The following is an 18247-nucleotide window of genomic DNA, read 5'->3' on the forward strand; positions in this document are numbered from 1 at the left end:
AGTGTCATTCTTCCTTGCCATCTGTGCAAGCACATCAACCAGAGTTAACCCAAGTACCTTAACATGTACACACAGAACTTGAACCTTGTTTTATAAAGCACTTGTACTGGCGGATCTGATTTCAGTAAGCGCTTTATGTGACTTATTGAGGATGTGTGTACGATTAGTGCATCACACAAACACGGTTATAAAAAAAGACAACTCTTTATTTTTAATGTAACATTCCATGCTACATTTTTATTTATACAACAAATATATAAGGCATATTTTCTACACTGTTAAAGCACAAAATATAAAATTTAATATGAGAATACATTTCATCAATTCCTTTATGAAAATAGTAATCGATAGCCATTATAGAGCCTTTACTGGAATCTCGTCTTTGTAATTGTTTCTTAAAGCTGAAAAAGAATACATTTACATGATACATTTAATTGTATAAATGGGAAGGCACAGCTGGTAATAACGTTAAAGCACAGTGCATACAATAAAAATGTTTTAAAAGGACAAGCAACATAGATTCACAGCCGCCAACGGAAATCTTAAACACAATAATAGAAGGAACACCATTCCCTAAACACTTAGAACAGTAATGTGTTTATCAAAGATTTTAACAGTATCCTTATACAAATGTAACAGGTGTTTATAAAAAAAAAAAAAAAAAAGATTCAGTATCTGTCTGTATACTGTAAATGTGCAAAACAAAAAGTGATTTGCATTTCACAAAATGAACACTGTCTTCGGCTAAGGCATTCACTCAGGGAAAGTTAGGATTTATGATCATTAGAAGAAAGTAACATCGGTGAAGAAGACCCATCCATCGCAGGAACTGTCATCGGTAAGTGACCGTTTAACAAGGAGGGGAACTGTAAATAAAACAAAATATGAGTTATTGCTTCTTGTGGACTGGCATGATGTCATGAGCTAAGTTGTTTACTGTCTGCGTACTAATATGAAAACCCCCGAGGACTTCAAAGTAAAAAAATAAATTGAAAAAATTAAAAACTAAAAATGTGTAACAATATTGCCCAAGTAAATCTGATGCAAAAGATCAGGGCTGAGCTTGTATTTGATTCTTGGATGACTTGAATCTCTGTCCTTGACTTTTACTGTTCGATTTCATGACTTAATCTTTGTGAACACCTGATTTTATTGATATCCCCCGAGAGCTCTTTTCAGTATAAAACCAGCTGACACCAAGTACGCACTTCCCGACCAGTCATCCTAGGACAAATAACATTTGCCAGGCATGCTGAGATAAGGAATTTATAAAGCTAGCTACATGTACTTTCCAGTTGAATGGAGAAAGGTGTGTATAACCTTTAAAAATTTACACCATGTCATTGTGTGATGAACAACATGGCCTTGAAATGATAAAAATATGCTTGTGTACATCATCTAGTTGATTTTGATTACTTAAGCATCGACAATTGGAGTATCCTGTCTTTTTTCTGTACAAATTTATCTTTGGTTTCATCACAGTATTGTTCCATTAGTCAGGCAACAGATGGACTGGTTTCTCCATAGATTGTACTACAGATTGTAGTACTCCAAATAACAAGTGGATCAGCGGTTCTCTAAAAAGTGTGACAGACATACATTTAAATAACATTTGAAAAGGTTGGATGCCGTAAAGGGGGGAGGGAAAATCCAGTGGAGACACTTACATTGAATTGTCAATTTTAAAACCTTCATTTTATGGTAAACAACCGATGGAGAAATAACAGGACTTTATAGACCGAGGTGATCTGGCCACTTTGTTACCTTAAACAATGATAGTCAGGTTTATTATATATATATATATATATATATATATATATAGATATATATATATATCTAATATATATATCTATATATATATAATATATAATATTACTCGATCAGTCATGCTTCAGAGTAGATCTTGACTTCTGATACAGTGCCAGGGAAGTTGAATCTGCAAGGTATATGTGGATAACATTAAAAACTAAGGCTTATTCTGTAAAGCATGTGAACAGAGCTCCAAGCATTATGTGCTATTTCATGTTACCAATGCCAGTATGTGACAAGTTTCAGATTATATCACTATAAAAAGGCTGCCCAGATAAACACAGTTGAACACGCTTAGACAACAAAGGGGTTATTGTCTTCACCTGAGCTCATATACGGGCATAATAATTTCTCTCCCAAGTTTTAAAAAATATTGGATTTAAATTGTAAATGCTTTAGGCCGTTAACACATTACTTGTATCTGGTTAGTGGTAACTTTTTGGTTAACTACAATGTGAATTTCAGATGATAAAAACTAAGCAAATGCTTAAAGTTCAAAGGTCATTTTGCACAAGATGAGTTCCACCCGTAAAACTGCTATTATTGAAAGAGCTATCATCAGTTTTTCTAAGACTTCAAAAAACAAAACAGACTGATTGCAATTTGTTCCGGAAGGTTAGTGCGTCATTAGGAGGTTGTCATGTGAATTACTGAGCCAGCATATTGGTTTCCTGGAAAAACTGCTAGGGGTTTAAAGCCTAAAACATTGGATAAGAAAATAATCCTGAACTTACCAGACCACTAAAAAGCCATGAAGCAGATACACACGTCAGCTATGAACATATTAGCCATAAGGGTTGTAATACAACTGAGGTAACTAGTCATGAGTGAAACTGCCGTCTAGACTTTTATATCCAGTCCCTAATTATCCATCACTCAGATACACTGTGTGTCACCATGCAAGAAACAGGCACCAGCAACTCTCTGAAATCGGCAGAGTACAAGAACATCTCCTTTCTGCTTTGTAAACGCCACGACTTCATGAAGGCTGTATTTTGACAATACAATTTTGGTATCATGGAACAACGGCAACCTGGATAACATGTTTTTGGGTGGAAGACTTCAGCTCTAAAATATTCTATTAAACATTACCTGAAATAAAGAGCTTGTTCCTTGGAGCCTTGCAGGACTTAAAGGAGCCACAGGGCTTAAGCTGCTCCAGAAGTGAATACTGGATAATAATGGGTTGGGAGTTAACAACAATCCTGTAGGTGTCTGCAATGTAAAAACAATATAAAACAAAGTCTATTATAGTGATTCATCAACCCAGAACATTCAACTACTACATAATCTCTTACTGCCACTGATGTCTGGCAGTGATGCAGTGACATTTTTACAGCAAGACAGAGCAGTTCTCAGTTTAATCACTGTATTCAACTCAGATTCTGTTAAAACAAGACCTCCAGTTATTTACATACATATCTAATACATAGTAATCTTTATGTATCACATCTGCCTGAATTGTTGGGCTGTGAAAGTAAGGGGTTTATTTTAATCACTGCTTTAAAAAAACATTTTGGGAGTGGATTAAGTGTCTCTCTACAGGTGAATTCCATCTGACCAAAAATAGAAGCTGTAAAATCCCCCTAGACACTAAACCTACTACCTCGTCTCTGTAATAAGAGACCTTGATGCTGGCTTTTATTTTAATGTGCTGTAATGGGCCATGTGAAAAACCATGGGTTTCTCAACTTAAAAAAAAAAAAAAAAAAGTTAGTCCTTAGCGAGTCAGAAAGAGACTACATTTGGAATTTGATACAAGAATATTTAGAAAAATCAACAATACTTGCCTAGTATTTATTCACTATCTCTAAATAAAACTGAATGAAAAAGGGTTGCCAATTATCATTATTTCTATTTCTAAAAGGAAAACTGTCTGTGTGGAGATCATTCAAATTGGGAATTTCCAAATTGGATTAAAAATAAAATTAAAAAATGAAATAAAAACTCTTTAGAATGGCACACGGGCATGCAAAATCCACAGAACAGTGCAATAATCTTTTAAAACCTAAACATTGGCTTGCACAGCACTCATCTTATGCAAAAGCAAACTGGCCAAAAAAATTCTTTAGTTGTTGCAAGAATGGTTCAATTGGAATCTAAGTCATTGACCAGACAAGTGCAAGCGTATTTGTGCAGGAATCCAACAAGGTATGCATGGCTAGTTATTTTGAGCCCTGATGAGATGAGAGGAAGAGTTTACCACTGGAAATTACTCTCTTGATTCGTGTGACCCCCTAGGTCACGGTCTTCAGATTTATAGTCAGGCTTGTAAAAAAACATATGAAATCAATTTAACTTTTTTTCCCTGTCACCTAAATGAAGTGAGCTAGTGTTACTAAGAAACCAAGACTCTAGCTCATGACTCATGGTATTAAGAACATATGGCATCACTTAAATGTTTTTATTTTTTTTTCTTCTGCAGTGCTCTACACTGGATAAAGATTTGTGGGTCTTACATTTTCCTATTGAACTCTTTTTGTGTACTGGTTGCTTTACTATGCTCTGCATAATCTTCAATGAATTCCCATTCAAGACGCACTCTTCACTACGTATGTATATACAGCTATGGACTAAAGTTTTTCATCACCCTATAGAATAAAAAAAAAAATTGTTTCATAAAAGGTGAGCAAAACCTTCTGAATAATGTTACGTAATCATACTGAATTACATATCACTTTGTAGTTTTCCATATACTTAATGAAAAACTGACTACATGAAATGTCACATTTTGAAATTAAACATGAAATATTGTGCTACTAGTATGGCTTCCAGTAACTTTTACGACATGATTTTATAGTTTCTTTGATTACAAGATAAAAATTATGAAATCTTAAAAATAGATCCACACACAGTTGAGCTGGGCAGAGAGAGGATGCTGTACAGGACAGTTTTTTTTGGTTTTTAAAATTGTGTCTCAATCCTAAAATTCAAGGTGATCCAAAGCCTTTGGCCATAGCTGGACCTCAGATATGTTTACCATTTTGCCAACAAAAACAATATACTTGATGAGCTGAGTACAACGTCAGCACACCTCAGCTTAGCAATATTTACAATGCCAAAATACTGCAAGGGTGTTTTTTCTTATGGCGTTTGCCTTGTTTTAAGTTCTACGTTGGGGAAAATTACCTCATGGCCTGGACTAAATCCACTCCTAAGGAACTTGATGGGTTTATTACAGCACTGCCAAACAAACACCAAGGAATTTCTTTTTATTAAAACTTAAACACAAATGTAATTAACAGATGATTAGGTTCTTTGTGACTGATGTGCTGGAATGCATAATGATTTTGTCTCTCCCTTCTTATATGGCCCCTGTAATAATTGCGAGCTCCCGCAACCCCAACTCCTCAATTGGAATAGTAAGCCATACTATTAAACTATTCTGAATCCCAAACATTATAAAAAGAAAAGCATGCTGAAACTCAAAACCAATTAAACTGCCCTCTGTGGATTTAAATGTTCAATTATTATTGGAAACAGAAGCCAATGGATAAGCCAAACAGGTGTGATTGGCTAGCCCTTCCCATGACTACTCAGAGAGCTACATTTTATGGCTTTGGCACGGAAGGGTCAAAATAAGCTGATGATCAGCCTTGGTTTATACATTATACCACCCCAGCCCCTTTTCCACTTCACATGCAAAAATGAAAAACAGTTGTGTATAGCTTCAACATCTACATGGATTAGGCTTACCTGTGCAGTGAAAAAGGCTGGTGTCAGAGACCCTGAGGGAAGTGCGGGACTGTTGAGGGCAATTGAGCCGATATCAGTGCCTGAGAATAATAAAGAGGAGGCTGAGATCTCCAGGCCTTTGGGTTTCTTGGCCTTTGGGAGAAGGCCGTTGCTATTCCTCTTCTCAAACAGTTGAGGGGACCTGGCCTTGTGGCTGGCAGAAAGGTTCAGAGGCTGGGAAGACAGTTCCAAGTCATCTGCCTCCGGGTTGGGGCTCCTGTTTCCTGACAGGAAAGAAGAACTGGGGGAGGGGGAGGGAGAGAAGTTTGTGGCCTGAGCCGACATCAAAGTTGGGGAAGCTTTGGCAGAGGCAGAGGATGTCAAGAAAGCCGCAGAAGCCACGGCCTCAGCTGACACAGAAGGAGAGGATGGCATGGAAACCACCGGCAACGTCACATGCTTCTCTGGTTTGTTTGTTACAAAGCGGATTACAGTCCGCGTCTCGTCCCCCTGCAGCTTGTCATCCGATTTCCTATCTTGCTTCTCCATTTTTATTGATTTGAAAACCTCGGCCTGGTTCTGTAGTGAGTTGATTGTGAAGGAGGAGTAGAGACCTGAGTGGATATAGTCGTTGCGGTCGGTATTTCTCAAGGCCGACAGGGTTTGCTGCTCTTTGGTCTCCAGACTCAGAGAATCACTGTCCTGTAACAGCATGCTCTCTCTGCCCAGCTCCACTGTGTGCGGGTCCATTTTTAAGATTTCAGGGAATGAGACAAACTTGTATACAAACTTTTGTCCGATCACCTTTTTGATAATGTTCTGCAAAGAAAGTACATTTAATTTGGTTTAAAAAAAAAAAAATGTACGTTTTATTTTTTCATCTGTAGCTAGCATTATCTTCTCCAACAGGCTGAATGGAATGCAAGTCAATAAATTAAACTTGCACTTTAAAAATAGTACAGTTTTGTTTGATCTGAGTGGAATCATAATGTTTTAAAATAAGTCAATCTGGTGCCCACAAAGATTTTTGTTTGATTGAAATATGAAATGCAATGCTTGTCAGAGAAAAATGGGCAATGAGGTGGCATCCACAACTACTGGAGGCATGTAAATGGCAGACCCAGAGCTGGATCAGGGGTGCTAGAAGATTACTGGTTCGGGAGACCTCTGTATTGTTCTTGGAAGAAAGGGAACTCTTTCCTTAAATTACCAGTACATGCTAGAATAAATTGGAAGGAATGAACTAGAGTACAGGTGGCAGGTATTATATTTTTGGGAAAGCTTGTTGAAGAACATCAGATTATCCCATTTCAGATAGGCATTTAGTGTAGCACAGGGGTCTGAGTTGTAGGCTGCTGTGCTCAGACAGCTTTGGCCATGTGGTTTATTGTCATCAGGTTTTTCCAAAATCACAAACACTCCTTGAAGGCTTACACCATGATGGAATGACCACAGTTTATTAATATGCACATTTGCATTACCAAGTTCCTCTACTGTACATTACAATACACTATCTCTCAACTGACGTCTGGAAAACAACCCATCAGTGTTTGCTGTGCCTCTGGGTTAATTACTCCTTCACACTCTTTCAGGGGCAAATTTCCAGACACAATTCAGTCCCTTAAATATAAAAATCTACAGTGATTCAGTAAATGTGGAACTCTCTTCCCTTTTAAAAATGTTGTCAAATCAGAGTCAGTGACTGGCTGATTCAAAAGAACTTTTTTGGTTTTATTTTGGTGTCAATAAGTATATTTATTGATTAGATATACCTGTAATTTATTATGGGCTTGAAAACATGTAGTAAATATAAGGATAAAGGACACCGTTGCATACTGAACAATGTTAGAAAGTAAACACGTCAAAACAGCAAGGCTCACCTTATCATAGTAGTAACGGAGCGCCCTGCTAAGTTTGTCGTAGTTCATGTTGGTCTTGTTTTTGCGAAGTCCCCACAGTTTGGCCACCTCCTCTGCCTTTAAAAGCTTGAACTCCCCGTCGTTGGATGTCCAGCAGATGAGGTGCTCGTGTTTCTGGTCCAAAAGCAACTGAAGCAAGAACTGCCACAGTGTGATAGCACTCTCCATAACTGCAGGGCAAAGGGACAGACCACCATTAAAATGTGATTTGGACAGCTGGAGTTACTTTGAACAACCTATGGTGAATCAGAAATAGCAATCCAAACTTTCTACATTTAATTAATATTTTTTATGTCTTACAGCTTCTTAGAAATGCAAGAATCAATGAACTTACTGGTCTTCCTGTCTTAATTACCTTGTTTATTTATGATGGAGAAGGGTGCTTTATAAGAAGGTTAAATTAGAGAAGAGTATTGCTGAGGAATGGGGTCATATTTGTGCAAGAAGTATGTTTGGGGTCATGAGTTCAATGCCACAGTAAGTGAACCTGGCCAATGGTGGGCTTTGTATTCAGAGGGTTAAGAGTATACCTTTAACATATGCAGGTTTCATAGTTAGTCTGTTTTAATGATATCTAGATAAATTAAGAATGAAATTTTGGTTTCTGCATTATATATGCTGTAACAGTTTACTTAGCTCTTTGCTTGTAATGGTCACACTTTCTATATAAAATGTACATTGCCACCGTACAGCTGCTTGTTATACTTTAAGACCCGATTGACCTTTGTCTTTTTAATGACAGAGACGTGGCTGGGGTTTCACTTTCCATAACATGGCACTAAAGTGGTCAGTCAGAAGCCAAGGCATCTCTTTGTGATTAAAACCAGGCCAAGTGTGCTATCCACTGAGGCTAAGATCTGAAACTTGTTGGCTTTGAACTCTCAGTTTTGATGCATACAGAGAACCTTCTGATTTCAAACAGGTATTGTTAAAAGCTCATTTATATACAGCTGCCTTTAAATTGTGAAGCCAGGAACTTAACCACAGCCAAGTGACTTCAATTGTCAAAGAACCAAGAGCCAAGAGGTCCTGAGTTTAAATCACACCCTTGCATATGTCCTACCAGCAGCAAGTTGGGTAATCCTTAGTCAATTGTTTTTAACGTAAAATAAGTAAAGGTCTCCACACACTGGACACAATGTGACAAGCGAGAATGTCATGACAACTGCACCATGACAAAAAAAACAAAACATTGTTTTTTTATTTTATTTTTTATAAATGTAGTCGTTGCCAATTATTTTTTTGTTATTTTCTTCAAATTTGAAATGCCCAATTATTATTTAGGCTCAGTTCACCGCTACCACCCCTGCGCTGACTCGGGAGCGGCGAAGATGAACACACGCTGTCCTCTGAAACGTGTGCCGTCAGCAGACCGCTTCTTTACGCACTGCGGATTCACCATGCAGCCACCCAGGAGCTACAGCGTGGGAGGACAACGCAGCTCCCGGACAGCTAAAAGGCAAGCCCGCAGCCACCCGGCCAGACTACAGGGGTCGCTGGTGCACGGTGAGCCGAGGAGACCCTGGCCGACCTAACCCAAGCACTATATCAACATGTATAAGGGTTTATAAAAGTGCCTGCCGCTCACTGCACATCAGGGAGTGCCTGGTGAAATTAAAATGGAATGATGTTGATTTTTCCACACAGAGCGAATTAAAACATTTCCTGTCAAAGCATCCTCAGAGTTTTGCATCTGCGTTGTAAACTATAAAACTGTCTAAATCAGGACTTCCTCCAATTCTAATTTAAAGGCGTCTTCCTGGGAAAGCAGATCCCAAACAAAAAGGTAGGAATTCCTGCCACGGGAGCCATCGCAGGAAATGTTAAGAAAAGGTTTTTTTTCTAAAGGGAAGATTTTCTTTCCGTGTCTGTGCCATTAAAAAACTCAAAACAAACTAAGCTTAATGTTCTTTCTAATCGGATACAACATGATAAAAAATGAGTCTCCAGAGTGCATTTTACTTGAAGCATGAAAATTGGCTTTTTTTTTTTTTTTTTAAAGCGTGGCACACTATCATCTTGTGCAACTGTAAAGAACAGGTTTTTCTGGGGGCGTGGTTCTACTGTATTTTTCAGTTTCTGAAGGGGAAAGGGGCCTGGAACCTTAACATTTTCTAAGAGTTGTGTTGACAATCCCGAACTTAAGATGAAGATGGTTTTGTGGAAGTTAACAACTATGTGTGATCCATCAACTATTCTTTCATAACTAGTTGTTCTACATAAACATGTTGATGCATGGTGACGACTAACAGGTATGTAGGCGTGCTAATGAACTCTGGAGTTTGTTTACCACAGAGCTAACATGTTTTTGTCATGATGCTGGCAATTTATTTTTATGTCTACACTTTCCTTTTGAAGCTACTTGTCCCTCTCATAAAAATTATGACTCATCCTTTAACGCAATTATCCCTTTCAATGACCAGGATGCAGCTACAGTATTTTATTTATTTATTTTTTTTGCTTTGGGCTTTTTAAGTGCTCTCCACATTTCTGTGCACAATGCATCATATGATTACTTTGCACAGTAGATCCAAAACAAACATCTTATCAAATGGCTGGCTGCTGGCAAAAATGGTACAATAAAGTGTGTTTCCAAAGATGCAACTTTACTTGGTAGTTATTTTACAATAAACAACATCTGTATGCAAAACATATTTTACAAACTGATATGCAATATGAGGCAAATACTCTATTATTCCCCTATTCAGGTTCTATTTCCCTGCCACTTACACTGTGTCTAATTATGAACTCTTAATAGTTTTGATGAAACAGAGCTTTCCTTAACATTAAGGTATATAAATGTTAGTCCATGGTGACCTTATGAATTCTGATTAGTTTCAGTAGCTCATGATGACATTTTCATGTACTGGCACCTGATAGCCCAAGCTATTGAAATCATGGTGACCTGCTTTTCTGATGGTACTGACACCTGTAATGTATTTTTCATGGCAGATGAAACATGCACATTGCTGCTGTTATGTGTTGTCATCTATTTTATTTTTTTTTTTTATTAATCTTCATTTTGTTTTTTAAGGTAATTACAACAACAGCGTTGGCATTACTGTTACTCACTGTTTATTTTTCAGACCTTTATTTACTATAAACATTCTTTACCATTTGTCATTAGTAATCTTACAACAACTGGTTTCTCCAAAGCCTATTAATAGTTGGTTAAGGTGGCTGCAGTATTCTGACTGCATAAAAAATGTACAAAAATCTGACAGACTTCTAGTGAACATGAATGACAGGATTTAACTAAAAACAATTTAGGACAACACAGGTACCTAGGGCCTCTGCAAAGATGCACAAGGCGGGCATTTAGGCAAGCTGTCTATGAATAAAGATGTGACTTGTTTCCTTTTCAATTGGTTTAAAGCCTCTCGGGGCTGCACAAAACCCTCCTGTGTTGAAGAACGGAAACTCCTAATGAGATTAGTTGGTGTGTGCAGACATGACTAAATCTACTCTCTTCCTGTACGATGCCAGTGGAAACTCCAAAGTGCCTCAGCCTCCACTTCTCTGCAGCATCACCCTACCTCTCCGAAAACAAACTACCCCTTGGAAAACAATAACCACCCCACATGCATTTTTTGCTCCTCCTGATAATTATCATTTCACAAAAGGACGCGCGCTAACAAATTCAGACAAAACTTGCAAATCTGTTAAAACCCGGACACGGGGAAACTCATGCCCCTCTTTGTTTGCTCCAGTGACTCATTTTCAAGATGCTGTCTGCTGCCAGTTTTAAACCGGAAGCGCATGGCAATTAGTCTTGCTGTTTCCAGACAAACCAGAAACTCTACTCGCGTCTTTAAAGGGGTACCGCCTTATTTCGTTAATAATTAATACAGTATTTTTTTTAGAACAACATTATTGGTAAATAACAATAAATGGACTTGACTGTTACAGATATAACATACCCTTTATATATATATATATATATATATATATATATATATATATATATATATATATATATATATATAAAAACAGTATTAAACTAAAAAAAAAGTTATCAATACACACGACAATAACTTTACTATTGTGGTTATAAAATGTCTCTACATTAAGGAATCTGATTAGCAGCACTTCAGCATCGCAAAGATAGAAGTTAAAATACACTTGTTGCTAATTTTAATAAATCTCCAATGGTACAAACTGGACCAAACTCAACAACATACACCCCTCCCCCGTTGGTTTCAATACAGTTGACTTAAATACTTGTTACCAGAATACAAAATAATGACTGCTGAGTTCTGCTTTTCCAGACAACGTACATACCATATCCCACATCATCATCTGTAAAGTCAGCAGTCAGTACTGTCTGTATATACAGCATTTCCCGTGAAACATTCTTTTTTTGTGGCTTGTACATGTTCCGTTTTTTTTTTTTTTTTTTTTTATTTTTAAGTTTAAAGTTGAATAATACTAGAATGTTACTTACAACACATTCTGAAAAATTGAAACTTCCCATAAGAAAATAAAACATGCTTAAACATACCCAGACCTGTGATGTATGTCTCTTCGATAACACTTTTAAAAAGAAAATTGTAATATCCCCTTGTTCTCCATTCTTACTGTCGTCTGAACTGTTCTGTTTCTCTGTAATGAGATCCTGATTTCGCAGGAAGTTGGAGCAGTCAGACAGAGAGCCGGCTCACTTCCTTTCCTGCATTATTCCCCAGGCGGTTTGCAGTCTGTGTAAACAGCCTTTTTCTCCCCTCTTCTCTGCCCAATGATGTCCAGCATCGCTCTAGTATTATAACACACATAGTAATATTGTAACACTAGCTACACACGGCTCCAAATGACGTCACCATCTTCCTGTTCTGTACCGCTGGGAGGAGCTCCTGTTCTTCCACTCGGCTCGAGCAAACTTCGGGGTTTTAAAGTGCAAGCAGATTAGTTGCATCAACAGCCAGCATGACCTGGTGCCACGCACCATTCTGTCCGAATTAAAGTTGTGAAAATATAAAGCAGAAATGCCCTAACTGGACTGAATACGCCTAGTTAAATTTTATAACTTGGTCTCCTGTCTTTGCCTGTAGGAATGTTCTACTGCACAGGACCTGGCAGACACAGCGGACAGGCGCTCAGTCTCAGCATATTGCACTGGGTTTAACTGCAGGCATGATGGCTCAACTGTTTACAAGCTAGTTCCAGAGGTACAGTTAAGTACTGTTATTTATGACAGATGCAGCAAGTGTTGAGCTAGGAACAGTATTATTTCCATGTCAGTAGTTTAATTGCGTCCATTAAATTGCATCCTGACGTTGATCTGAGCAAAGCAATAGAGAAGGCCTGCTGCTGTTACCGTCATCAGCAAGTCATTCTGGTTATCAACGCTATTACTACAACAAACATGCTTCTGGGCTTAGCACCTAGGAACTGTTTAGTAATCATGCACTGGATGGACAGTTTATTCTGTATAATTTACCATTATCTGTGGGTAAGTGTTCAGAGTCAGTCATTCCATTGACTGTGAGGTGGTCCTGTATCCTGCATAAAAACATTCTGTACCTTATACAAAAAAAGTAGCCAGCATTCTATTTGATAATAAGAAATTATGGGTAGTGGTCTTATTTCACAGTAACTCTGGGTATTAGCAGGTAGTAATGACAACAAACCTTACCAAATGTTATTTAAAATGGAATGATATACTGGGTCTTTACTATAGCAAAGTATGAAGAACCATCGGAAGAACAGTGCTAACAGTTATTTTTTTGTATTTATTTATCAATGATCCATCTAATGCATACCACTGGGCCATATCCGTACCAGTGCATTATCATAGCAGGACCACAGTCTGACCATTGTTGGTAATGCTGTGGTTTGCTAATGGGCCAGCCTGGCTTTCTTCAGGGTACTACTCTGATATCATAATTAATAACCAAGGGTTACCTTCCTGCAAGCGAGTGCAGGCAACATTTCAGCTTACTTTGCATTGCAACTCTTACAGCTGAATGAAACGATCAGTAAATCTGCTCTCTTTGGTAGCACTTTGATGTTGTTTTTTTATTAGTTCCAAAGTGAGATGCTTTACTGCAGCAGTTTCTAATGCAATATTTGACAAACCTCCATGAGTTTGGACAAAACACATCAGGTACACATAATAGTACTGGCATGTAAACTACACAAACTGTATTGTATGGTCGTTACATTATTTATTATACCAACGTATCACAAATAACAAATAAAATGGCAATTTTATTATTTTTATCCTGCCTGTCAAACAAATGTGTGGTTAGTACAGGGAAACAAATATTTTTTAAAAAAATGCTAACTGCTAGGTGTTGTTAATGTGCAGTTCCTGTTCTATGTTTTTTCTCCCATGGCTTTGTAATACAGTTAATCCACACAGTACCATAACTGCAGTTAATAAGGTTAGCACATTTTCTTAATGCACCACAGTAGCATGCATGCATTTTTATTTTGCCCCATCTTCCTTTTACAGTCTGTAGTTTTTCATTCTGCCTTTTCAATATCTCTGCAGAGGGGCGTTGTCCACATTTTACAACAATATAGAAGAAGGGTCCCTGTGGGGATCTGATCCACCTTCCTGCTTCCTGGAGGGATATCCTTTCATTTGCAGGAAACTTGGCAGGCACACATCTGTGTTCACATGACTTGCTTTGTCCTAAAATGACTCGTTTATAACATTTATAATATATAAAAAATTACAAATGTTCTAAATCTTATACCTTTATATCCCCATTTTTCATGTTTACTGTGATTCTGTTCAAGTTCATTATCAAATAATCAGCTATTTATTAAACTCCACATGTGAGTCATATCTTATAATGGGATCCATTTTACTGATATAAACAGCGGCAAATTAACAGGAGCTGAAGCATTCCAGTATTTCTACCAGTCACTGTTTAGATCTTTTAATAGCCTCTGCACTTTGCATGTTCTTTATAACTGGATGTTTTAAAGCATTTTAATTTAAACAGAAATAGAAAGTACTTAAAAAATGATTTATTATAAGCTGTGGTCAGAATAACACAACAACTACAAATACCCCCCCACCCATTTCTTGTAATACATCACTGACAGGGTCTAGCTGCCGTCCATTACCTCCTTACTTACTCTATTCGCAATGAAACAAAGAAAGCCTCCAATTGTAGTGAAAAGCTATTTGGTACAGTACCTATGACACTCTTGTGCCACTAGAGGTCGCTCCTATCAAATTTGTTGGTAATGTTCTTGCATTACTCACTTTCAGAAAACTGTATAGCACATATATAATATTAGTCTTGTTATTTACTTATTAACGGTTTCTATAAGTTCCAATTCCACCCTGTTGCTTGTTTCTGAGGTTTGCTTCTAATGCATTTTAAAGCTGCTGTTCTGCATTGAATGCATCTTACAGTCTTATTGGACAACGCAATCTGATCTAAAGTAGTTTGAGTTATGTAAGTCTATGGGGAAAGAAACTGTATCATACAGCTGAAGGGATACTTGTTCTTTACTATATTATAGCTTACACTTAAGGTTTAGATCATTTATTGTGTTACCCTTTCTGGTTTCAGTTCAATATTTCCAATACATTGCCTTACTTCTGAAGCTACACTATAGAGGGCCTCTCCCCAGCAAAATGAATGAAATGGCTTTCAAAACCCTAGTTACTACATCTTTTTACAATAAAATGCAATCTATTGCTATGTGATTAGTGTGGTCAGCAGTTTCAAAATAGTGGATAATGAAATATTTAAATAGTATTATATACTGTACAGCTTACCTTGGTTGATAGTCCTGAGTCTTGCCACTGACAGCTGCTTCTTTTGCTCTAAATCAGAGAAGTGACAGCAGAACTCAAATTCTAAAATAATTGTATTATTATTATTATTATTATTATTATTATTATTATTATTATTAGGAATAGAATTCATAGGCCAGCAATACCTTTGCAAAGACTTTTTAAAATGAATTTATGTTTTATTGCAAATAAGAATATGTAGCTGCTGTTAAACAAAACAAGAACTTCATGATTATTATAAGTTATATTAAAGAAGGTTAAGATCCAGTTTTCATCATAATTCAATAAGCATTTCTGGGACAGACAAAGTGCCTCCATATATCCCCAAATTATGTTACTTTCATTAACTTGTGCTAAAGAATGTTTTTAGCAAGTTTCATCAAATTGGACAAGGGGTTCTCTAAATGTAGGTAAAAATGTAACAGACACAGTCAAACAGAGACAAATACCTCTTTACACTCAACAGACTTGTACTAATGAATGTCTGTAACAAGTTTCATCACGTTTGGGAAAAGCCATTCTCTTTATATATGCAATACTGTCAGTGTGGCATACACAACCAATTTTTATAAATCTGTTTTTGTCTTTCACTTTTCTTTTTTTTTAATGCTGAGAGCATTTTATTATTATTATTATTATTATTATTATTATTATTATTATTATTATTATTATTATTATTATTATTAGAATGGTTTAGTTACAGATCTGCAACTTCCAATAAGACCAGTCACCAGTATGTATTTACAGTAAAATGTATTTCTTCAGAATGTTTACCTATTTTATTTTCTATAATAGAAGTTTTAATGAAGCAAAAAGAAAAGAAAATGCATCTCGCAAAACTCTGAGGCACAGTTTCATTTAGTGGATCTGGAGCCATCTGCTGGATGAGCATAAGGGACCAGGCCATAGAAACAGTACAAAGTTTAAAAGTAATTTACAGAATGTCTTAAAAAATAATGTTTTGATTAATTGTGTTATATATTCATTTTAATGGTTCTCGTCTGTTTATTTTATTTATTTAATAAATGTTCCTTTTTCATAGCTAAATTGCATTATTTGGTCTGTTTTGGGCTGTCTGCCAAACCAGAAAAAATATGCCTGTTTATAAAAAGTACTGAACATCATCTCACCCCTGAAAAATGCATAGAAATACAGTACATCAATTGAGCGTCACAAGCCAGCCCATCCCACTTAGAAATAATAATCTTTATATAGTGCCTTTCATAGTGGACCACCATCACAAAGTGCTTTACAAGATAAGGCTGTGTGAACTATGCATCAGCTGCAGAGTCATTTACAACAACATCTCACCCCAAAGATGGAGCACAAATATGTTCAGTTATTTGTTCAGGGTTATATAATGCATCAATGGCTGAGCTGGGATTTGAACCAGGGACCTCCTAGTTACAAGCCTGTTTCTTTAACTACTGGCCCCCTTCAGTACATGAAGCCCTGTCCTTAAAATACTTGTTTGCAATTGATAAAGACTCATACTGCAAGATTTTTTTTTTTTTTTAACGTGTTGCATTTGCAGACACACACAAATTATTTTGTGTACACCAAATATGTGATTCAGAATTGTCACAATCTTTATGAAAGGCTGCATAAAATAAACAACACAGGTAATGAGCTATATTGTAATTTTCCAACAGGTGGAATATATTGTATTTTATTAATGATTCAAGGGAATCAACCAAAATTACACATTTCTCAAATTATACATTTATTTCCCAAAAAATTGTGTCACAATTATTATCACCCTTGTTTTCAGTACTTTGTGCACCCTCGGCTTGCAAGGATAACGGCACTGAGCCTTTTTCTATATTTTTTTTTTTATGAGACTGGAGAACACATTGGATCTTAGACCATTCCTCCATAGAGAATCTTTCCAGATCCTTGATATCCTTCGGTCTGCGCTTATGGACTGCCCTCTTCAATTCAAACCACAGGTTTTCAATGGGATTCAAGTCCAGAGATGGCCATTGCAAAATGTTGAGTTTGTGGTCAATTAACCATTTCTTTGGGTGCCAATAATTTTGACACCTATATTTTTGAGAAAAAAATTATTACTTTTTAAAAATAAACGTTTTCTCTGAGCAATTGTATCAGTATAAAAGAATACAGTTATCTCATATTTTTTAGCATAAAATATAGCTCAATACCTGTGTTGTTTATTTTATACAGCCTTTTTTGCTCATCTTTATCAAGGGTGCCAATAATTTTGGAGGTGACTGTAAGTCCCTAGTACCTTAAAGGGTTAACTGTTTTTCATATCATTTTTTCATGTGTCAGTTTCAAGAATGCTGAAAGGAATGTGTAATAACAGGATAAGGACCCTGCCTGTTGTTTATGCTACTGTTTAAACAAAAGCAGATTAATTCCTTGTTGACCAGACACCGATGGAAATGGAATAATGCCAATTATTGTGGGATTTAAATGCTAATTCTGCTTATGTGCAGAGCGAGCTTTTTTCCAGTCACTACACGTGCTCTGCTTATTTTGTTAAAGCGCGTTCACAGCTTTTCAGCAGCTCATGTGGTAACGCGCAGCAGCTGCCGAAGTAAACACGCAGCTAACTGCACACTTTTATAGTAAAGCGCCAAAAATACACAACGTAACATCGAAAGAGTAAATTGAAAAGCACAGAAGTTGCAAAATTATAGCATTAAATCCAAATGTATTTCCAGCAGGCATTTACATTATTATTATTATTATTATTATGTATTTATTTTATCGCAATGTCTGCGCTTTCTAAATAAAAGCCCAGGGCTGTCAAATGTGCTTAAGCGTTTGTTAATATGTGCTCTTTCACCTCTTATGATGTTTGGAATCACTTATGCCATGGTAAAACATTTTAAAAACATTTATAAACACTGCATAGCGTACAATGTGACTCTTGTATTAAATGGTTTCCCGTTTTTTTCTTTTTTATCACGGGTTGATATTGACATTAGCTCACTGACATCGTTATTTCTTTATTGGAACATCTGCTAGGTGCGGTGTATTCTGGGGAATGTAGTTATCTTGCAATTCACGGAAGTGATCGGAACGGTAAAAACTACAATCCCAGTAAGCACAGCGCACT

At 36.7% G+C, this 18247-nt stretch overlaps 1 protein-coding gene across 1 annotated transcript; it reads right to left on the minus strand.

Annotated features, from left to right (window-relative positions):
* Positions 1 to 712: 712 nt before the first annotated feature.
* On the minus strand, positions 713 to 12173 carry LOC121318280 (ETS domain-containing protein Elk-3-like). Its single transcript, XM_041254786.1, has 5 exons — positions 11905 to 12173; positions 7365 to 7573; positions 5506 to 6303; positions 2902 to 3024; positions 713 to 866 (listed from the first exon to the last, which is right to left on the minus strand). Exons 2-5 carry the CDS (start codon positions 7569 to 7571, stop codon positions 768 to 770), a joined length of 1227 nt encoding a protein of 408 aa, XP_041110720.1. The 5' UTR covers positions 7572 to 7573; positions 11905 to 12173; the 3' UTR covers positions 713 to 767.
* Positions 12174 to 18247: the final 6074 nt, after the last annotated feature.

This window comes from Polyodon spathula, chromosome 7, assembly GCF_017654505.1.
Source record: "Polyodon spathula isolate WHYD16114869_AA chromosome 7, ASM1765450v1, whole genome shotgun sequence".
NCBI lineage: Eukaryota > Metazoa > Chordata > Actinopteri > Acipenseriformes > Polyodontidae > Polyodon > Polyodon spathula.